At 58.1% G+C, this 21,252-nt stretch overlaps 5 protein-coding genes across 5 annotated transcripts; 2 read left to right on the top strand and 3 right to left on the bottom strand.

Moving 5' to 3' along the window:
- The first annotated feature begins 24 nt into the window (after positions 1–24).
- On the top strand, positions 25–790 carry snu13 (13 kDa ribonucleoprotein-associated protein). Its single transcript, XM_069368863.1, has 2 exons — positions 25–384; positions 446–790. The coding sequence occupies exons 1-2, from the start codon at positions 154–156 to the stop codon at positions 590–592; spliced, it is 378 nt and encodes a 125-aa protein (XP_069234047.1). The 5' UTR covers positions 25–153; the 3' UTR covers positions 593–790.
- An 864-nt stretch (positions 791–1,654) lies between these two features.
- On the bottom strand, positions 1,655–4,351 carry WHR41_00256 (uncharacterized protein). Its single transcript, XM_069368862.1, has 4 exons — positions 4,258–4,351; positions 2,951–4,183; positions 2,364–2,890; positions 1,655–2,301 (listed from the first exon to the last, which is right to left on the bottom strand). The coding sequence occupies exons 1-4, from the start codon at positions 4,319–4,321 to the stop codon at positions 1,906–1,908; spliced, it is 2,220 nt and encodes a 739-aa protein (XP_069234048.1). The 5' UTR covers positions 4,322–4,351; the 3' UTR covers positions 1,655–1,905.
- Positions 4,352–6,132: 1,781 nt separating this feature from the next.
- WHR41_00255 (uncharacterized protein) lies at positions 6,133–8,088 on the bottom strand (the record flags this gene model as incomplete). The annotated part of the gene is made up of 3 exons (XM_069368861.1): positions 6,133–6,781; positions 6,851–7,114; positions 7,169–8,088. The coding sequence occupies 3 exons, from the start codon at positions 8,086–8,088 to the stop codon at positions 6,133–6,135; spliced, it is 1,833 nt and encodes a 610-aa protein (XP_069234049.1).
- Positions 8,089–11,074: 2,986 nt separating this feature from the next.
- On the bottom strand, positions 11,075–13,069 carry WHR41_00254 (uncharacterized protein; the record flags this gene model as incomplete). The annotated part of the gene is made up of 2 exons (XM_069368860.1): positions 12,051–13,069; positions 11,075–11,997 (listed from the first exon to the last, which is right to left on the bottom strand). Exons 1-2 carry the CDS (start codon positions 12,847–12,849, stop codon positions 11,075–11,077), a joined length of 1,722 nt encoding a protein of 573 aa, XP_069234050.1. The 5' UTR covers positions 12,850–13,069.
- A 4,673-nt stretch (positions 13,070–17,742) lies between these two features.
- Positions 17,743–20,556, top strand: WHR41_00253 (uncharacterized protein; the record flags this gene model as incomplete). The annotated part of the gene is made up of 1 exon (XM_069368859.1): positions 17,743–20,556. One exon carries the CDS (start codon positions 17,743–17,745, stop codon positions 20,554–20,556), a length of 2,814 nt encoding a protein of 937 aa, XP_069234043.1.
- Between the last annotated feature and the right edge of the window lie 696 nt (positions 20,557–21,252).

The raw sequence follows: 21,252 nt of genomic DNA, 5'->3' as shown, positions 1-21,252 counted from the left end.
AATTGAAGGTCCCTCCAACGGCGGTCGACTTTGCGACTGAACTTGCGACTGAGCACCACCAGCAATCCCAAGGCCGTGAACCCGTGCGAATTACCTGGGCGAGCCTTGCCTCATACCCCTTTCAATTCTCTAATCAACACCATCACCGACAACATGTCTGCCGAGTCCGCCGCGTGGCCGGTCGCCGACCAGTCCCTCTCCCAGGAGATCCTCGACCTCGTGCAGCAGGCCAGCCACTACCGCCAGCTGAAGAAGGGTGCCAACGAGGCCACCAAGACCCTCAACAGAGGTATCTCTGAGATCGTCATCCTGGCCGCCGACACCGCGCCCCTGGCCATCCTCCTCCACCTGCCGCTTCTCTGCGAGGACAAGAACACTCCTTACGTGAGTTGAGCGCATACTTGCTAGCCTTTGGGAGAAATTCAGACTGACACTGTGATTCCAGGTCTACGTCCCCAGCAAGATGGCTCTCGGCCGTGCCTGCGGTGTCAGCCGCGCTGTCATCTCCTGCAGCATCACCACCAACGAGGCCTCCGACCTCATGGGCCAGATCCGCACGCTCAAGGACAAGGTCGAGAGACTCATGATCTAGAGTGATGGGAGGATGTTCCCGAGGAGAATAAATACAATGCGACTCCGAGGGCTGGCAGGTTGTTTGTGTCGGCACCGTGGCTGGCTTTGTAAAAGGATCTGGAACCGGACGATGCGAAAGTCGGCTTGACCTCGGCGCATGTACTATTGGGGTGTAGCGATAGGCAAAAAAAGATATGGAAACTTTTTGCGCAAGCAATGACTACTTTTCAGAATGCTCCTCAATGCTCCTCCCGCAACATCGGTGTAGTTTTGGGTGGTCTGCGCAACTGAGAGAACACGGAAAAATTCAGGCTTCAGGTGCAATCATATTCAACGATGATGCCAACCATGGTTCGGGACCGAGCGTCTCCTGAAGACGAACGATTGCTTTTGAATGATCAGTGAGCTTCTGACTTTGTACAACTGATATTTCATGCTTAGAATGACATGTTTCATTCTGGGAACGACCCGTGCCCACATTAGATTTTTTTTGACCGCCCATTTTGGAGCCTCACGACAGCTATCTACACCCCTCAATCCCCAAGCAAGACAAAACCCCGCACATGAGCAACTCCCGTCCACCACCAGCCTTCAACACAATGCCAAAGCCGCTGAGAGACGACGGCGTCGCGTCTCGGTCGACCATCACTGCCGCAGACCTCGTCTCTCGATCTCAGCGACAAAATGGCCGTTGCAGCCGAGGCGCGCGCCGGCGGCAGCATAATCACCACGCCTAAACACGAGAGATGCCGACTGGTCGCCCGGAGTCTCCCCAGTTCCTGATCTTCGTCATCCAGCCGTCGTCGTCTTCGTCCGTTTCGGGGGGATTGCGCTTCTACGCGGGGATGCCATTGTCACAGCACAGAGGCATTTTCGCAATCCATGCCTGAAGTCACGTGACTTTATGCTCAATAACTCTACCGCCAGTTGATTATGGGTTGTTTCCGATCGTTCATGAACGGTTGTGAGGGTGGTTCTGAAGGGAGGACCTTTGGCACGTTGCTGAGACAGCGCTGCTGCCTGTGCGATCAAGCGCAGTTGCGACGAGCACCCTGTATTTCCGAAACACGTGGAATGGGGAAAGAGATCATTAGGATTTGATTCGGTGTGTATCTTCATAGGATCACAACGATCGATGGTCATGGTCGCTTCAATCCAAGGCTTCGTGTCACTTTGCCGTATTTTCTACGCGTCCTAGTCAATGATGCACATCTGTACCAACATATCCGCAACGGAAATTCCACGTATAGTTGTGAGCCTCGTCTTCAGAGGCTCCGTCATTTATCATTATCCACAATGCAATGTGTAATAATTTCATCATCACATCATCCCCTACTCCTTGTACAGCCAGATCAGCGTGCTCTGATAATCCCCGACCTCGTACCTGATATTCAGCCCCGCATTCATCAGCGTGTTCCCGCTGATCGTCCCATTGAACGCATTGCTCGAGTACCTCGCATTCGCCTGCAAGCCCTGCATGCGCAGCGGCGGCGGCGCGGGCTTGATGGACGCCGACTGCTGGAACGCCAGGACGAAAGAGGTGTCCTCCTCGGCGCTGACGAACTGCACGGCGGGCCAGTTGGAGTCGTCCGGCAGGCGCAGGCGGTAGAAGTCGCCGGAGATGACGATCGGGTTCATCTTCTCCCAGTCCGCCAGGATGCCGGGGATGGCGGCGGATTCTTCGGGCGTGAGGTCTGAGGGCTTGAGTTCGAAGCCGAAGGATCCACACTTCACATTGAGAGTCAGTATGCTTTTTTGGGTCTGAGAAGGTTCCTGGGAATTTGACTTACCATGAGAGCGACGTGGGCGCGGTATTCGATGGAGATGTTGCGGTTCGTGAGGTGGTTGGGGACGACGGAGACGTGGCATCCCATGGCCGACGGAGGGTAGGCCAAGGAAGTACCAAGCTGAATCGTCAGACGATCCGACGCGTCAGTGTTGTCGGAAGTCCAATGCTGTGGCCAGTAGTGAAGAAGGCCGGCGTCAAATCGTCCGCCACCGCTCGCACAGCCCTCCCAAAGAACCTCAGGATACTTGGTGGTAAGTGTGTCGATGACGTGGTAGATGCCCAGCATGTAGTCGTAGTTCTCCGAGGGCTTGGACTGCTCGTGCACGCCGCGGTTGTTGTCCCACTTGATATAAGAGATGTCGGCATTGTCCAGGATCTCAGAGACAGAGTTAATGATGTAGTCCTGCACCTCGGGGAGGCCGAGGTTCAGAACGAGCTCGTTGCGCGTGACAGTCCGAGTGTGACGACCGGCGTGCAAGACCCAGTCAGGGTGCTCTTCGTACAAGCTGGAGTTAGGGTTGACCATTTCTAGAGGCTGTCAGTGTCTGCTCTATGCGCTTTATTCGAGTGCCCCGGGGGCCGACTCACCTGGCTCGAACCAGAGACCGAACTTCATCTTCTCGGTCGAGTTGGCGACATTGAGGTTGGTGACGTTGGCGACGTACTCAGGGAAACCGCCAGGGAAGTGAGCAGGGTTAGGAGTCCAGTCACCAAGACCGGCAGTGTCGTTGAGACGGGCATTGGGGTCAGTTCCGAACCAACCGTCGTCGTTGACGAAAAGGGAGATGCCCAGGTCGGCAGTCTGCTGGGCGAGGTTCTCAAGAGCGGTGTCGTTGATGTCGAAGTAAAGACCCTCCCAAGAGTTCAGCAAGACCGGGCGGGTCTGGCTGGTGTAGTTGGAGCGGGAGAGGTGGTTGCGGTAGAGGTCGTGGAAAGATCTAGACATGCCACCGACACCTTCCGTGGAGTAGATGGCGACGGCCTCAGGCGACTGGAAGGTCTCGCCAGGCTTGACAGGGATAGTGGCATGCAGCGGGTTCAGGCCCAAGAGGACTCTCACGAAGCCGTTGCTGAAACGCTCAGCGGTGGCCTCGAAGCTGCCAGAGTACACGAAGTTGAAGCCCCATGCTTCACCCTGAGTCTCGGTGGTCGAAGGAGTAACGAGAGCGAAGAAGGGGTTGTGAATGTGAGAAGCGTAGCCCACCGTTGATCGGAAGGAGGTCTCTCCGTACTGGATGGGACGCTTGACTCTGTTCATCTCGTGAGACCAGTCGCCCTGCAGCTCGATCATATCAAGCTCAATGTTGGGCAGGTCGGTGCTGAAGCTCGACGCACGCTCGATGCTGATGTCCTCTGTGCCATTGTTGGTGATGGCGAAGCTTCGCGCGATAGCGTTGTACTTCGGGAAGACGGAGTAAGAGAGCGCAGCAGACACGTCCGAGTAGTTGTCGTAGAGCTGAACGATGATCGTCGACACGTCGGCGTCGTCACCGTACGTTGCGGGCAGGCCGGGGAGGCTAGGCTTGCCATCGACGACCTCGTGAGACTGGTAGTTGAACTCAGTGACAGTGTTGCCGTCTGCGTGGGCAATGTGGATCGCAGGCAGACGGAAGTCACTTCGTCCTACATCGGGGAACTCTCTTCGGACATTGCCCAGGTTGTCAACCCAGCCACTGGGATTGATGTAAGGCGGGTTGACGAAGTCCTCGACGGGGCCGCCGAAGTGGTCGCTGATAAGCTCGCCGGTCTCCTCGTCAACGTGGAACAGATAGGAGACGTTATCGCCCGTCAGCGTGAAGTTGGCGCCATTGGCGGTGATGGCTGGATCTAGAGTCAGCAAATGTGCGGATAAGCTTTGTGGCGCTCCTGCAATAAGACGGCAAACGGCTACTCACCTCCCTTCGCAAATGCTGCGAGACTGGCCACGGAGAGCCCCAGGAGAGCACGCGAAACGACCATGATTGCGAATTGGCTTGCTGCTGCCCATCTCTCTCAAGATGCTGATCAGGGCGACATTTTATACCACGTGCTGCGGAGCCCTCGCATGGCCGGGGCGGGGTACAGAACGATCATCGCCGCCTACGTCGGTCGGTAGAGGCGCTTTGCTCGACTTGGCTTGGAGAGATCCGCCCGACGCGCTTGGCCTGCCGCGAAAGGGCAAGGCACAAAGCATAGCAGGCGGGTGGATTACCGTAAGCGAGCCTTCCGGGCGCGGGCGGCGTGTGGGCACGGGTGCGGAGAACCAGCGGGATTGGGGATGGCCCTGGGGCTCCAATGGCTGGGGATGACAAAGACAACGTGAATCGCCCCGGGATGTGGAGGATCATCGACGTTCAAGATCAGGTCCCGATTGTGCCTGCTTGGCTCGGAGATTATTATGAGGCATTTGCAGGTGGGAATGCATGCTTGCTGTCCGTTGTGCAGCCGCAGACAATATATCCACCTTCAAAGCGCAAGCGACTTGACCGACCTGATCCCACCAATCCACACACACCACCAAGACCACCTCTGCCTTTCTGCCCACGGCCTCAACCCCTCCGCATTGTACTCAGCTCCTCGCCCGCTCACAGCAGGACCCCAAATCACTGCCACGCCCGACGGCCCTCCACATGTCCAACCCCAGAGTCTCCAGTCTCCACATTTCTCCATCTCCGCCACAACCACGAGGGTCCGAGTTCTCCGCCAGCCAAGACAGAGTTTCCCGCCACCCCGCGACATCCGGATCGATCGGAGCAGGCACGTGGACAAGGTTCGGCGCCCAACGAGACTGCTTCGATGCGTCGTTCCACGGCGGCGGTGGACCTTGTTCGAACGATGCTGTTGCTTAGTTGCGCCTCATGATTTGTAGGACTGATGCACATCGCCACCATCTTTGGCCCTCACTGGCGGAGACGGCGGCGGCGGACCTTAAGTGACCGATGTTTTATTGAGCAGCATCTCATTTGCAGGATCGGTCTACCCTGCCATCATTTCTGGGCCTCGCAGGCGGAGATGACATCGGCATCGGATGCACGGCATGATCAGTGAATGTCGATCTTCACAGCGGGCGAGGACCTGAGCGCTATGGATGGGACAACTTGTCCAAGTGGGCTGACTTTACAAACAAATGCCGCAGCCGCTCATGTAGGTGAACTAAGCGCATGGGAATTCGCACTGAACTATTAATGCTTCCAGAGTCTTATGGTGGAGCGATGAGCGTAAGAAAAACATAACAATCTATCATTGCTACCCTAAATGTCAAACAACGCCGACTCCACACAATTCAATCTCGACAACATTCCTCATGTCGCAAAACGGTAACACTTTAACTATTCACTCCAGCCGGCGCTTACACGACGGGCGTCAGTGCAGCCTTACTCTTCTCTCGCTTCTCTCCCCTCGTCTAGGTCGTGACCTCGACGTTCACCAGCTCGGGCCCAACAAGCAACCCAGCTGTCCGCCGTGTCCGGCGTTTTGAAGCTCTCCACGAGCACTGCGGCGGACGGGCAATGTCTGCGGCAGGCTCTTCACAGGCAGGAGCAGTCCTTGGTAGTCCACGATGGCGCGGTTTGTCCCGTTGGCTATCCTCTCCAGGCACGGGAAGGTTCCTTAGGCATAAGAGCCATGATGTCCTCTGGCTGTAGCTGTAAAGCTCCGATCCGGCATTGGGGGTATCCGTCCAGCGTGGGCTTGGTGGCAAGGGGGGTTCCATTCCAGGATACCGATTACGGATCTGATGACTTGATCTTTTCCGACTCTCATCCATATGGGAGCAGAAGAATCTCAGTCATTCAGCCGTAGCGCGACTCGTTAGACTCCCGCCTGACGCCCTGGAAGTGGCGGTCGAACATCGCGACGGGGGCATCCTCCTGCTGCGGGCTCTGTACGTAGTCGAAGTTCCTGACGGGCATGTGTCCGTGTCCGTGGGCGGGCCACTGCACCGGCTGGGCCATCTCCTGGGCGAGCGCGTACGGGTATCCCTGGGCGGCGGCGGCAGCAGTCATGGGCAGGACCTCCTGGTAAGGCAGCGGCGCGACCTGCTGCGCGGGCGCGGGCGGCGTGAGCTGCGGGGAGATCTTCAGCCTGTGGGCCGCGGGCTCCGAAGCCGTGGAAGACGGGGCCTTGCGCTTCCTGCCGTGGCCGGCGGGCTTCTTGGCGTCCGGGTCCGGGCTCGCGAGGCCGGAGGCGGAGGCGGAGTCCTCCTTGTGGTCGTGCACGCGCTTCATGTGGTCGAAGAGGTTGTAGCGGCGCGGGAAGCCGTTGCCGGGGACGCCGCGCTCGCAGCCGGCGTAGAAGCACAGGTGCGGGCGGTCGCCGTGGCCGTGCATGCCGTGGGCCTCGCGCTCGTGGCGGAGCAGGCAGGCGGTGGAGGAGAACTCTTGCTTTGCGCAGGCTTCTTGGCGGCAGCGGAAGGGCTTGAGGTGGGAGTCGACAAATTTGCTGTGGAGAAGATGGTGGTTAGATTGTGCGAGGGGCTTTGATGTGGTTGGGGGATGGTTGTGGTCGTACTCGTAGTTGCACTTCAGCTTAGTGGCCTGGTGAGGGCAGTTCTCCTTGGCACTGAAAGGGCAGCGGAAGAGGCCGTCTGCGTCCGGTCCTTTGGCGTAAAGCGGGTGGTTCCTGTGGCGGCCCTCGTCTAGCTCGCCGGCCAGTGTGGTTCCAGACTTGGAAGCCTTTGTGGATTTGGCATCCGGCTGTGTCTTGCTACGGTTACCCTGAGAAGTCTCCTTCGATGACGGCAGCGCGTAAGGTGGTCGTGAGCTGCCAGAAAAGCTGCAACAAGTGTTAGTGCCTCGGATACTGAGAGCGGGCGCTGATGAGTCTGACCTGGTTGATCCAAAAGTAGCAGGCTGCTCGTCCTGGTCATACTGAATGAAAGCAGTAAATTCCTCCGCGGCAGGATCCGTGATGGTCGACATTGCATCCTGGGCATAGTTCCTCTGTCCGTAGTACGGCTGTGATCCGGTCTGGAAAGACTCCAGGGCAGGGACCGAAGGCTTAGCATCCTCAGACGTGACGGACCTGGGAGCCAAGCGGTATCCAGATTCAATCCTGGGGCTTTCAGGCACAGGATGTGCCGAGTTACTTACGCTTTGCGACAACCTTTGAGAGCTAGCACGACCCTGAATAGATCGGTTTGGCCTCTGTGAGGAGGAAGGAGCAAAAGACGGGGAAGAAGCGGCCATGGAGCCTTCAGTCCTTGGCAGGATAGTCCTTTGGGCTGCAACAGCGGGAGACTGCACGACTGGGCGTGCGTTCTGTCCGGTTTGTGAGTAGAACATGGGCTGACCGGAGCATCCAAAGTCCATAGACCATTGGGGCATGGCGTTGTTCATCCTGGGTCCAAAAGGCATTTCATCCAGCGACGGCACAAAAGTGGATCCAGACAGCGGGCGCTGCGTTGATTGCGTGTCGTGGCACGCGAAGGAGCTGGCAGACTCCCAAGTTGGCTCAAAAGTGAAAGACAGATCCAGGCCTGCAGGTAGCTCCGCTTCGGAGAAGGAGTTCAGAGCGTGAGAGCCCGAGCTCTCGTGACTCATCACAGGGGACAGGCCCGCGCCTACAGATCCTTGGGTTGTGTTGGTCCAATGGAAGGCATCCAAAGATTGAAAGTCCTGGGTGGATGAGAACAAGGTCTGAGCATCCCACTCGCTGCTGGAAGATTGCACGTAAGTGCTGTGGTCCTGTGCAGATCCTGTGTACCAAGCATCCTCTGGCAGCGAGGTCTTGCTCCACTTAGCAGTCATGTCCGGCTCAGAGTCCGGAGGGGTGAGAGGCACAATGGGGTCTCCGGGAAGTGTTTGGCACCAGTGGTCAAGTACGCCAGGCTCAGAGAAAAGGAAAGATCCTGGGCAATTCAGATGGGAAAGCTCCTCGCTGATGAAACGACGCGTCAGTTTGACTTCACGAGTTGGACATGAAAGAAACTCCCAAACAGAAAAAAGAACAAATGAAAGAGTTGGAGGTGCCGAGGAGGAAATCGACGGTCGTATCAAAGGCCAGGCTTAAAGCAGGATCGCCTAGATGGTCGCAAGTCTGGCAGCAGATCAGAGGGCACTCAAGTCAGGTAGATGAATCCAGCATCAAGTCGGGCGTCTCCAAAGGCGTATTGTGTCCGGCATAATTTGACTCGCAAGAGACACGCACCATCCGACACCGACTTTGCTTTGCCAACGAATGTGTGCAAGCCGTCAAGGCTGTCAAGATGATGCAGCGTCGAAGCTACTGTTGCAATGCAACAACTACAAGTGATCCGGCGTATTGTGGCTCCGTGGCATCATGAAGGCATTCCAAATCCAAGGGCATGTAGCTATCCTGGCAATGGGTCCAAAAGAGACGGAGTCTCCAAGTTCCAGTGTTACAAGGCTGATGGAGGTCCGTTATCAGCGTTCCAACGCGTGCAGATCGAAAAAGCTGAAGTCCGTAGGCAATCATCGAATACCAGAAACCCGGCCATACCAGGCAATGGAGTCCAGCATGTCCAGCGGTAGCTAAAAGATCCAGTCCGGGAGGGTAGCAGGCTGGTCACGCAGAATGCAAGAAAGACAGTAAAGCAAGGAAACACCCCGAACTCCAACGCATGAAAACAAGAAAGCACGAGCAAAAGGTAAGTACCTGAAGGCCGAAGTCTGCTCGCGGCTGCGAGTGGTCATCCTGTTCAACTGGGTCGAGTCCAAATGTCCGGGATGGAGGAAGGGTTTCCTGGCAGCAACGGAAAGAGCAGCAGCAGGAAGAAGGTAGCAAATGGTTGCCACGCAAGGGTGAAGTAGTCGATGGACGAGAGTTCAAGCAAGAGCAGCAACGGATGTGCAGCAGACCTGTCGATTCTGTGTAGCCACGCCGGGTCAGGGTCACAGAGGGAGTCAGGCAAGTTGGGCAGCAAGAAGAGGAACGGATGCAGGAGACGGAGGCGCGAGGGGGCGGGCGATCAGGTTGATATGGAAGAGCTCAGACGCTGGTGAGCGCTGCGCTGGAGGCGGGGCGTCTACGAGGCAGACCGCAGCAGACGAGCAGGGCGACAGGGCGGGCTCAGACCGCATTGAGCCTCGCGCAGTGATGAGGTGCGGCGTGTGCGGATTGACAGGGGCGCTGCCGGGCGCGGATTTGCTGCAGCGCCAGCCGGGGTGTGTCAGGAGCGCGCTAGGATGTGACGGGCTGCCGCTACTGCTGCGAGCCTGCGCTGCCAGCCGCTGCTAACGCTGCGAGCCTGCGCTGCCACGTCACAAGGCGGGCGTGCGATAGAGTTGCAGCGCGGCCTCCAAGCCAATCGAAGCACCACCCGCCCGTGTCGGTGAGCTGCTGAGAGCGTGCGCAGGCCGCCGGTGAGGGCAGCAGGTGGCAGCCGGCAGCCGTCGGCGACGCGTGATGATGTGGGCGCAGCTGTACGAGAGAGTAGTGGGAGGAAAGGAGGCAGAGCAGTGGGAGCTGTCAAAGCTGCGCCGAACCGCCCCGAAGCCTGCTGCACCACCGCCGGCGGCAGCATGCCCTCACGTGACCTGCGTGCGGTGCCGCCGCCGCTGCCGCCTCGCGTTACCTGTGACGTCTTCGCACGACCGCCCATCCAACCTCACCTCCATGCCAACGTTGCCCGCACGAGAACTCCCACCCGGCGATCACTGCGATCTCCGAGCGCCTCGCAGGCAAACTCGGCATCCGTCTGCAAACATTGTCAATCGCTTTCCCAGCGTCCCGGTCCCTGCAGGCAAGATGTGCAAACCGCATGGGAACATGTGTACCTCTCCGTCGTGATCGACTGGAGACGAGATCCGCGCCGCGACGCGGTGCAATCAGCTGAAGCCCGTACCTCGCACCTGACGTCTGCGGCACCGCAAGCATCCCTTCCACATCCACACAATCACGACTTCAGCTGTTGCTAAGGGTCCATGCTAGCACTGCCTATGCACTGTCGGCGCGGTCTACTTATTTCCGTAAAGCATACCACAGCGTGGCGTCCACTCCACATCTTACATTTTCGTGGTTGAAAAACGATTACAGCACAGTGCATATGATCATCGAGGAGCACGACAGCAGCACAATGCATTAAGATCATCGAGCAAAACAATTACAGCAAAATGCATACGATCGTCGACCAGCCACCGCCATCGCCTCTATGCGATGCTACGCAAACATCTGTCCCACGCCCAGAGCATCCGATCCCACAGAGCCTGCGCCAGACGAAACGCTGAAGGCAACTCCCTTTTGGATGCACGAGGCATCCAAAATGCCAACGCCATAAGCAAACATTCCATTGCCGCAAAGTTCCCGGCAGCCTGGAACTCGTACGACGCTGTCAGCGGAGGTATCGCGGCACGAGCATGGCAGCAAACTCGCGCTGACGGGGGTACGACGGCACGTGGTCTGCACTTTCTTGGGCTCTTGAACTGTAGGCCTGGAAAACGAGGCAAACATCTTCACCACTGTCTCAACACAGAGCAGGTAGGATTCAGTACCGTGCAAGGCACACATTAACCTGTGTCACGTGCGTCTTTGATTCAATCGACCCGACTTCGCACGCTGTGCCGGGAAGCAGTTTTGAATGACTTCGATTTCAGCCTTGATAGTGCTTATGGGTATAGATTCTACCTGATATTTAACCTTCTATTTAGCTCCTCTCAACCAACTCCTCCACGCACGCCTGACAATGCAAATTACCTGAGATCAAAATCCCAATCCCTCATTGAAAGTCCCAGCCCATCACGAGAAAAAGAAAAATCCTCCTCCGACGAATAGACCCTACTGCGTCCCCTTCAGATCACTCTCCTCATCCCCCGCATAAGCATACCTACTCCGCCGCCTAATCGCCTCGCCCTTGAAGTAAAACACAAACGGGATCGCGCAGCACGCCACCGCAATGAACGCCATCAGCGTGCTGGCCCACTGATAGCCCAGCCGATGGTACATCTGCACCGTGAACAGCACGACCGCCGCGCCCCAGAACGACCGGATGCAGGTTTTCGCCGCCAGCGCCGACGCCGCGAGGTGCTGGTAGCTGTCGACGAGGTAGTTGTTGGCGCTGTTGTAGAGGAAAATGAAGCCGAAGCCCACGGGCGCGCCGCCGAGCGCGGGGCCCGCCCAGGAGAGGGAAGGGTACGAGGTCCAGGCGAAGATGAAGAGGCCGGCGGGGATGAACCAGCAGCTGAACATCATGGGGATCAGGCGGGCTTCGGCGGGGGGTTTGCCGGCGTGCGCGGCGGCGAGGCGGAGGTAGTGCCTGTTGACGAGCGGGGAGCAGGCGGCGGACAAGAGGACGCCGACGGCGAGCGGGATGAACATCAGCCCGGTCTTGCTGGCGCTGTAGCCTTTGCCTTCCTGGAAGACGACGGGGTAGGCGACGAAGAACATGTAGAGGAGGCCGTAGAGGACGGACATGTAGAGGGAGAGGAAGAGGACGATGGGCTCGAGGAAGAGGAGCTGGAAGCGGCGGACGAGGAAGACGCGCATGCGTGAGCTGAAGGGGCGTTTGTCGAGGTCTTGCTCGGTGACGTATTTGTCGTCGCCGGTTTCTTTGCGCTTTTTGGCCGCGCGGCGGGCGAGGATGGTTGGGGCGTAGGTTTCGGGGACGGTGAAGGTCATCAAGGCCCAGACGGCTCCGGACAGGATCAATTGGATCCAGTAGAGCCATCTCCAGCCAAGGTTGTCCGAGAGAAATCCGCCGACTGTGTGAACTTGTCAGTCTGAGCTTATGGACAAGACTGCGATAACAACCTACTCAGGGGTCCAATCGCAGGGCCAATGAATGGCGCAGCAGAGAACGCAGCCATAGGCACGCCTCTCTCCTCGTTCCTCCACATATCGGCCAGCGTACCTCCCACAAGCGTCATAGGAGCACTGAACGCCGTCCCATCGATCAAGCGACAAACGACCAGCGTCGCCATATTCTTCGACACCGCACAGGGAATGATGAAAATCACCGCGACGAGCAAAGTCGTCGCGTAAATAACCCAGCGCCCCAGAACCTCGCTCATCGGCGCGAAAGCCATCGGGCCAACACCAAATCCAACAACGAACATCGTGATAGCCAGCCTCGACACCTCGGCGCTGCTGCCGAACTCCTCCGCGGGGCCCTCGATGTTGGCCGTGATGACGGCGCTGTTGAGCGCGACGACGAAGCAAGTCAACGCGACCATCATCGTGCACCACCACTTGAACGCCTTGCTCCAGTTCTTGGGGTTCTCCGGGTCGCCGACAGTGAAAGTGACGAGCTCGTAGCGCTCGGTCCGGCCGGTTTTGTTCGATTGGATTTCGCGGAGGATGTTGCCCGAAGGCGTTTCGGTGGTGTATGCCCGCATGTCGGCATTGTCGGTGAGGGTGCGGTACGGAAGGTTCAATTCGTCGAGCGCGTCGGCTTCGATGCCGGGTTGTGATCCTTGTTTCGGTTGGTTGTCGCTGGGCTGGAGTTCCTTCTCCGTGAACGATGAGGATGAGCTGCTTCCTCCCGGTGTGGATGGTGTAGCTTCATGTTGTGATCCTTCCGATCGCTCTGGTAGTACAACATGCTCGGTCGCCATGATTATGATGGAGGAAATAGAGCCAACAGACTAAGAAAACCAGACGAATGGATCTCGACCCAAAGTAAATCACTCAATTTCGGACCTACCTGGCTGGATGTTTATAATATTTCCATGATCTTCAAATCCCTCACGCAAAGGACACACTCGTCGAGCAGAGAGCCGTGATGGCTCCGCCCTGGCTCCGTGACCTGATACACACTCTGGAATACCGCCGCATCGCCTTGTAGATTGCAAGGAAGGTCGTGAGAAAGGCTCACCAAGTGACCCGTGCCCGCGGAATGCAGTCCGCTCGGCGATAGTGGGCAGTCGAGCGGATCTGATAAGGTTATCCGCTTCAGCCCTGTTGGATTGCTGGCGTCTAGACACGCTTGTATGTGGTCATACCCTAGTAACCCCAACCCCAAGCTCTTGCGATATCGCAGAGAACACTTCATAACCGAATTTCGAGCGACGTTCGAGCCCAGTTGGATGAAGAGCTTGCCATGCGAAAATGGATGAGTACTGTTAGGCATTCGACTTTTGAATCAGTCATTAAAGAGGCGAGCGTGCGCGACCTTGCGGCGAAGCTTCGCTGGGATGATGACATGCAATGGATCCGAAACGGGTCAAGAAGCACTTCCTGAGCAATGGAAAAAATGGGGTCATCAGCACCGTCGATTCATCTTTCCAATGCAAGGACCGCAGACATAATGTCAACCTCGAACATTAATACATGCAACAAACGAATTCATGCAGAGGCCGTAGACGCAATCGATTCTGCCGTCCGTAGTATCAGAAACACCAGTTGAGCAAATGAACAATCACGCCTTTCATTTAGCCGGCAATTCCCACAACACTTTCATCATCCGAGCATGCATGCAAGCTTTGGCTCGGACGTGGCGCGGTCAGATAACGGCCAAAGTACATGCAAGGTGCATCCGCAACGGTGCCGCAGGAGAAGATTCCGCCGTTGCGTCGTCGTCGAGATTTCTAACCCCCGGCCAAAACGGATGAGATGCCTGCAGAAATCAGGTCATCAGCCTTCATCAACGGTGGAATCGAAGCAACATCGTTCGCACCAGAGCGCCAGAAACGGCAAATGCGGGCGCGCCGCTCCATTGTCTGCTGGTATCGTATATGTGCAGTAGGTGCATGCAAGAAAATTGCCGATGCATCGCATCAATCACGGCTAGTTACACGTTCAGCAGAGGCGTGCAGCGGCCATCGGCATGCCGCATGGAATAAGCCTCATCGGCGAGAATGACAATTTATGGCGGATCCATGGGGAGGGATCTCGGTATGCCGTCATGCATTCGGCGCGAGTAGTGTCGGCTTAGGGTATCTCAAGTAATCGAGTACGGGGCGGTCACTGGCCTCAATAGCCTCTTTTGTGACTTGCGTCGGAGTATCGCCCGGGTCGAGATAAACAAGGCGTTCCGTCATTTGCAATGCGTATCAGTAGGAGTCTCTGGTGCATCCGGATGGCTAGCCTTGGTCGGGAGAGGGCCACTACAGTCTTCATTCGCATCCCTGTGCTCGCGTTGAGATGCATAACATTAGGGTGCTCGACCGTGACGATTGGAAAAGGACACAATCCATGCAACTATTTGCAGATGCTTCGAGCCAACTTTCTTCCTCCGATGGCTACCCTATCACAGGTGAATACGAGACGCAGACGTCGGTGCAAGCGAAACGTCTCAACGGCGCTGGCTGACATGGGTCGTCCGAGACCAGGCGTGCTTCACTGTTTGATTCACGCACGTGGCGGTCGTAAGTGGTACATTGTCCAACGCACAGGGCGCATGAAGACGGGGAGTGGAAGGGATGAGACAGCATCTACCGAGCGGTGTAGGACCTGGTTGTTGTTGGTGGTTTTGGATGGTAATTGCATGTCGCTTCATGGATGATGCTGTGAGAAGGTCAAGCGTGAGCAAGATACCAAGAGTTGCATTGCAAATACATCGCGCAAGCACGTGCGGACGTAGCGGCCTATCGAATATAGATAGGATCAAAGCACCGGCACTAGTGATCTGATATGCCGATCAGGGAGTTTGTTAAGACTCCATCGCTCCTCCAGATACCGACTCATTCTAGGCGACGCCCAGCAACGGCGAATACATTCAACGGTCGCAACGAGCGTAGGGTATCGCTGCATTGGCCTTGTCTGGAAAATGTGGGCGGAGTGTTGCGCGACAGGCACGATAGGCTGAGCGTGTCTCTCGACGCGGGAGGCAGCAGGGCCCGAGGATTGCACGGCATGCCATCGTCGTCAGCTGTTCACGCAATTTACCCCAGCGTGGGCCGCGATGGAGAAGTGGGTATCAAGGAGCTCGCTTGCGGGTACCTGGCAATGATCGGGTCTTGTTTGGCGTGCGTGGATTTGATGGGCTGAAACTGTCGATAAAGTGGAGAGATCAGGTAGAGAGGCGAGCGAGGGTGGATGCAAGTCATTGACCGGGCAGTTCAAGGGTCTGCGGTGGGACGTTGCGCGAGCGCTGCTCTGCGGCTTCATGTGCAGGTTTCGTCTCAGAACACGAGCGTTGCGGTCGAGCAGACAACGTGTTCCGGCATAGTGTCATTAGGTCCCAGCTGGAGATGCCGACACATACAGGACAAAGACGTTTGCAGGCCCCGTGTGAGACCCTGATTTCAATGATCTGCGGCGCTTTCGAGCAAGTTGCAGAAAGTTCGCGCTACTCGTGTTCATCGGCTGGCGGCTTGAGGGCAAAGATATTACTGCGCGGTTTGTCCGAGGGCTCGTGAAAGTGAATCTTGCCGCATCCTCCCGCACACCTGGGGCTTGCCGCGATGCCGGCGGAAGATGCCAGAGTGGTCGCACTCGCTCGCAGACTCTCCTTGCGTGTGGCGCGGATCCACCGAAGGCCTATCGGACATGGTGCAGCGTTGAAAATCGTGGCGTGCAAGCGAAGGCCGGCCGCACGCGCGAAGCTCTCCCTCCGCGGGCTGGAAACGGCAGCGCGCGGGTCCCCTGCAGCAGTGGGCGATCACAGCGCACAAGGATGCCCTGGAGAGGGCTGGGGCCGCTGAGCTAATACGGGCGCCCGTTCAATTTGCGGAGGGCAGACACGAGCAAGAGCATTTTCCCCTTCATGTGCCCGTTTCACGTTGGGTGCGCCGCGCCCCAGGCGGACCGGCCAGCCTTGCGGGCGGTGCGCGTGTTTGAGAGGGACGCACAGCGACGCGGGATGGTGCGCGCAATGGGTGCGTGTGGCTGCAGGCAGGTGATCTGTCGTGCGAGGTGCACACCATCGCTTGCACGCAGCAGCGCCGAGCGAGTGGAGATTGAGGATTAGACCCCGCCTGATAATGCTGCTAACGCCCCTAAAGCGCGAAGGGCTTTGATGGGGCTTTGATGGAGGCGGCCTAGCTGCTGCACCGCTGCGCCAATCGTCGTCGGCCGTGAGCGCGCGTACGGCGGGAGCACAGGGCTGCGCGCAGGAGCGGCGAAGGTGTGGGCGTGGGCATGGGTGACGAGTTGGAGAGCGAGCGTAGGTACCAACCGCACTGTACCGTATGTGCCTCAGCTGGGACAGGCCCACATCGAATGCAAAGCTCGAGCGGCCTGCTGCCATGATGGCCTGAGAGGTGGTGTGCATGGGATCATACTGCTGGTACTCTAGGTACCTGCGTGCCGGATACCAAGGACGCCTGGATGGCGACTTGGCGGGCAGCGCGGCACTGGTGGGCGGGCGCCGGCTGCTCGCTTCGATCGCTGCGCCGCACGCCGGCGCGATTGCACGCACTACCAGCTGCTAGGATGGACTACAGTGGTAGTACACATATGTATGTACACACTACTTCCGCGACTGCCATGTGCGAGCAGCGCCCAGCGGCCAGCGTGGTGACGGCGCTGCCGGGCAACCGCGGAGTGCGAGAGAGAGCGGCGCTGCGGCGCTGGCGTGCAGGCGACCCCGGCAGGGCTCTGCATGTATTGCCAGGGCAGCGCGGCTGCGTGGGTGTGTTTGCTGACGGCGTCTGCGTTGCCCGGCACGTGTGCAGGCGTCAGGGACGCGCGCAGGCGGCGCTGTGTGTGGCTGACGGCGTAGGGCTCCGCGAGCAACGGCACAACAGGGTGTCGAGGGTGTATATGTCGCAATGTGCAGTAATACAGGCAGGGAAACGGCGGCGGGCGCGCGCTGAGATTGCCAATGACATCTGCCCAATGCCCACCAGCCCGCGCTAGCGCCCGCGCCTAGCGGTTAGTTTAATTTGGGCCCAGCACCGCGCCACCGCCTGGGCGGGCTCCGCTCTCACGCTGGCGCGGGCTCTGGCTCGCGCTTTGGCTTTCGCAGCCTGCCAACGCCAGCGCCGTGTTCACGCTCGCTACCTCGACCCAGGCCTCCGCCCTCGCCTGACCACCACCACCACTACCACCACCGCTCCATTGCTACACCACCACGCCCGCCAGGCACCTCCCACGCCGCACTGCATCCTCGTCTTGCTGTGCTTGCGCCCGAGTCGTGCCGTCCGCTCCTTTCTGCTTGCTGTTTGTCCTTCGCCCGCCGCCCGCCTACCGCCCGTGCTCTGCGCTCTGCGAGTGCCAGCATCCTCCACCCTTGTACGTACGCCCGGCACCACCAGCACACGCCCTCCGCCCGGCGCCTCGACCGCACGTCGCTTGTGCTGACGCTCCCTCCCTGCCACCAGACACCGCGCCATTGGCATGTTTTGAAGCGTTCTCGTCCCGCGATTTCAGCGATACCCGGCCTGCCCGCGCTCCTCGTCCCGCAAAGCCCACTCCACCCTGGACAGCAAACCTTGCGAACAAATATATTCAGATCGATCGGAAGACACGTGCAGTATATGGTCGTTGGAGAACCTGCGTAACTGCAACGGCATCGACCACTTCTGCGCCTCTGCCGCCTGCTCCAGGCAACCTTCCCCGCAAACATGGCTGAAGTTGCGATGCCTGGACGGTCTCGTCACCACAGACAGACGAGCAGCATTTCGAACATGATGCACGGCAACCCGGTGGCCAGCGAGCCCACATTCGAAATGGTCCCGAACCCGACATTCTCCTTCCCCATGCAGCCCTCCACTTCAGATCTCCAGGTTGGACCTGTTCCCTCACGGCGGCGACCAATGTCCATGCATCTCGGAGTCCCTGGTGCCCAGCCTGCCAGCACGGCCTCCGCGGGCTCTCATCGGAGGACGACTTCGGCCTTACCCAGCTTCTCCTTCAATGCTGCGGACGCTTCAGGACGCCAGGAGCCAGTTTCCGATGAGAACACAGAAGACGCGCCTTTACCGCCGCCTACGCCGCGTCGAGGTCACAAAAGAGGTGGAAGTGAGTTCGTCGGTGGTGACTCAAGGTTTGGCGTATCCAATGCCCTCAGCACGAGCCCAACAAGAGCATCTGCTCCGCCCATGCCTGAACCGAGCAACGCCCTGCCTATTCCTGGGCCTGCCGGGAAACGTGGTCATGCACACCGAAGGTCTGCAGCCTTATCAAGCCATGATGTCAAGTCGATTATGCTGCCAGCGCCGGAGCCTTCACCAAGACTGAGCTCAAGTCTTCCAAGCACACCTCTCGATTTTCCAACAGGGACACCTGCTCCCGAACCCGAGCGACCTGTTCCTTCAGCTGGTGACTCAGGATCACGCGACTCATCGCCAGCAAGACCAGGATCGCGCCCGCGCGTTGGATTTTCTGAGAACGTCGAGATCATTCCTAGACCGCTTTCCACGATCTCCTCCGAAGGCTCATTTTCGACTTCCAGGGGTCACTCCGTAAATAACAGCATATCTTCCGTCATCAGCATGGGATCACCGCCTGCCCGTGTGCCACAGCGCTCGTTGAGCGGAAGCAACATGGGGTCAATTACAGAGCAGTTTTCGACGAAGCCTCCATCGACGGAGACTGGCAAAAGGGTCGAAAGAGAAGGAGAGTGGCTCAAGAACTCGAAGAGTCTTACGCCTGAGATCGAGGCACAGTCTCCATCGCTTTCTTTTGCGGACGATGAACCTAAGTTCGAACCCAGGCCAGCTCACAAAACCAAGCATTCTCTTGGACGGACTCTTGGATTTGACAGGAGAAGAAGCGAGCCTTCGATTTCGACAAGGGCGAATGAAGAGCCGAGAATGTCTGCGCTCTCGCTTCAAGTAGACACGGTCGACGATGCCGAGGATCATGGTGAAGACGAAACCCGCGTGGACCGAAGATCATCAACAAAGAGACTACGGGAGTGGGCATCCTCCAAATTGCACCGCAGATCGAGAGAGCTAAGCAAGATTTCTCCACACGCGAAGCCTATCGCTAGAACAACAGCTGCAAGGCCTAAAAGCGATGGGTTCTTCGACGTTCCTCTCACGATCCCTCTGGCAAACGCCTCGCCAGCGGAGCCTGCGGCGGCAGAGACCGATTTGGATGCAGTTTTTGGCGGGCACGATGAACCAGACGACACCGGCGCTGCTCCAGAGCCGCGTGTCCAGTTCAACACGCCTACCTTCAATCAACCCAGCTCGTTCCGTCCCGCAGACGACGACTCGACTGCGCTTGTGGATCTGGATGATGCTATGAGTCTGCAAACACCGCCGCTGGGTGCAACGCACAGGAAACAGCTGCACAGTGCTGCAAGATCGAACAACGTGCCGAACGGGTACCTGCATCGACGTACAGAAAGTGCACCCGTCATGATGCCTTTCGATTTCTCTCGCACTGGAACCCCGCAATCGTCGATGGCTGACGTGTTTGAGGAAGACGAGGAAGAAGAGCAGCTCAGTCCTAGGACCGCGCGGCCACACACTAGCCACGGACCTGCGCGGGATGAGGCGGCAGGCATTGGAATCTCCATTGTGGATGCGGACAACCCTACATTGAACTTCGGTGTGGACGAAGCGTCCACCTCTCGGCGACGAGACTGGTCCCCTGAGAGGCCTTCCACTTCTTACGGCAACATGAGCGTAAGCTCTCGTCTTTCGACTCCTCTCACCGAGAGGAGAGGGTCTTCCATCATCGAGGAAACCATCATCGAGGAAGTCAGCCCCGTCGAAGTGCAACCCGCCGGCATCCAAATTGTTCCGGACCACGAGGAACCCAGAGCTCCGTCCCTTACCAAGTCCTCCGACTCAAGTGACACGCCGACTCTACTCGCTTCTCAGCGAGGTGAAGGAATGTTCTACCCCGACCTCGCCCCGCCCATGATGACCCCGGAGACTTACCAGACCTCGACCTTCTCATCTTCATCACCCGGCCGCCCTTGCTCCTTCGACACCCCTCGCCTCGGCACTTCCGCGTCCTCGATCAACGACAACCGCACAGTCTCCTCCTGCACCACCGGCGAACCCGTCCCCGAAGTCCGCATGTCCGTCGACGACGTACCCTCCCTCACCAGCAGCCGCTCGACCATGTTCAGCACCGCGCACGCCAACAACTCGCACCGCGACTTCAGCGGCAGCAGCGCCAGCGCCGGCTACGTCGGGCAGCGCAACTCCTCCGGCGCCTCTAGCACTCTCGACCCGAACATGGTCGCTGAGCGCCGCCGCAAGCGCTCCAGCATCCAGAGCCTCTCGCAGCTCGTCGGCGGCTCCTTCGGCCCGAAGCCCAAGGCCAGCGAGGACTTCCGCCCGCAGACGTCGTCCGCGGCGACCGTCGCGTCGAGCAAGCCGGTCAAGAAGGAGCACAGGCTGAAGAAGCTGATGTTCTGGCGGTCGAAGCAGAGTCTTTCGGAGGGCTCGAGGAAAACTCCGCAGAACACTGGCTGAGCGGGAGGGCGTATGGTATACTCCACACACGCTGCATGACTTTGCAAGCCTCGTCGACGCCGGATACCCTAGGAGTTGGACATCTGCCTTAACCACACCGCCATGGCACCACTCGGACGGGAACACCGACACTCTGGAACACGAAACAGCAGGCCTCACTCCGCACCCAACTCACCCCACACCTCAGCTCCTGCACAGGGCCCACCCCAGCCCTCGTCAGCGACTACGACCTACAAATTGATACCTTACCTCTTCTCCACATTCTTTTGCGTCATGCATCACACCTTTTATTTTGTCTTCTGGGCGACTTTTTGAACCCTTGCATTCTTTTTTGCGAAACGCGAGCGATGCCGGTATTTTTGGCTTTCGAAAGACAGAAAGATCCTCCGAGAGGAGGAAAGGAGGGAAGGCGTTTTTTGCTTCATCATTCTTATTTTTTAATGGATACATCGGGTTTCGGTCGGGTCATCCGGGCACGAAAGTAGAAGAGGAAGGGTGCTTCGGGGCAAGGTTCACGGGCAGCGAACAAGGAGCAAGCAGAGCGGGCTATGAGGTTGGATTGGATTGGATTGCGGATTTTTTGGTGGGTGGTGGGTGGTGTGCAATCTGTGGCTTTGGTTTGCGGTGGCTTGAGGTGTCAATGGGTCTATTAGACGGGAACATCTTGAGTCTCTTGGAGATGAGAGGCGGTTGGAG

This window comes from Cladosporium halotolerans, assembly GCF_011745625.1.
Source record: "Cladosporium halotolerans strain TM138-S3 chromosome Unknown Sca1, whole genome shotgun sequence".
Classification (NCBI taxonomy): Eukaryota; Fungi; Ascomycota; class Dothideomycetes; order Cladosporiales; family Cladosporiaceae; genus Cladosporium; species Cladosporium halotolerans.
The sequence above is the reverse complement of the archived record's forward strand: the minus strand, read 5'-3'. Positions and strand labels throughout refer to the sequence as shown.

What these genes read in the sequence shown, in the direction of transcription:
- WHR41_00256 (XM_069368862.1), bottom strand. Translation starts at nt 4,321, where the DNA reads ATGGTCGTTTCGCGTGCTCTCCTGGGGCTCTCCGTGGCCAGTCTCGCA. An exon ending in CGGTCTCTGGTTCGAGCCAG is followed by an intron (nt 2,891 to 2,950) that starts GTGAGTCGGCCC and finishes GACAGCCTCTAG; the next exon opens with AAATGGTCAACCCTAACTCC. An exon ending in GCGCCCACGTCGCTCTCATG is followed by an intron (nt 2,302 to 2,363) that starts GTAAGTCAAATT and finishes CTCAATGTGAAG; the next exon opens with TGTGGATCCTTCGGCTTCGA.
- snu13 (XM_069368863.1), top strand. Translation starts at nt 154, where the DNA reads ATGTCTGCCGAGTCCGCCGCGTGGCCGGTCGCCGACCAGTCCCTCTCC. An exon ending in AGGACAAGAACACTCCTTAC is followed by an intron (nt 385 to 445) that starts GTGAGTTGAGCG and finishes CTGTGATTCCAG; the next exon opens with GTCTACGTCCCCAGCAAGAT.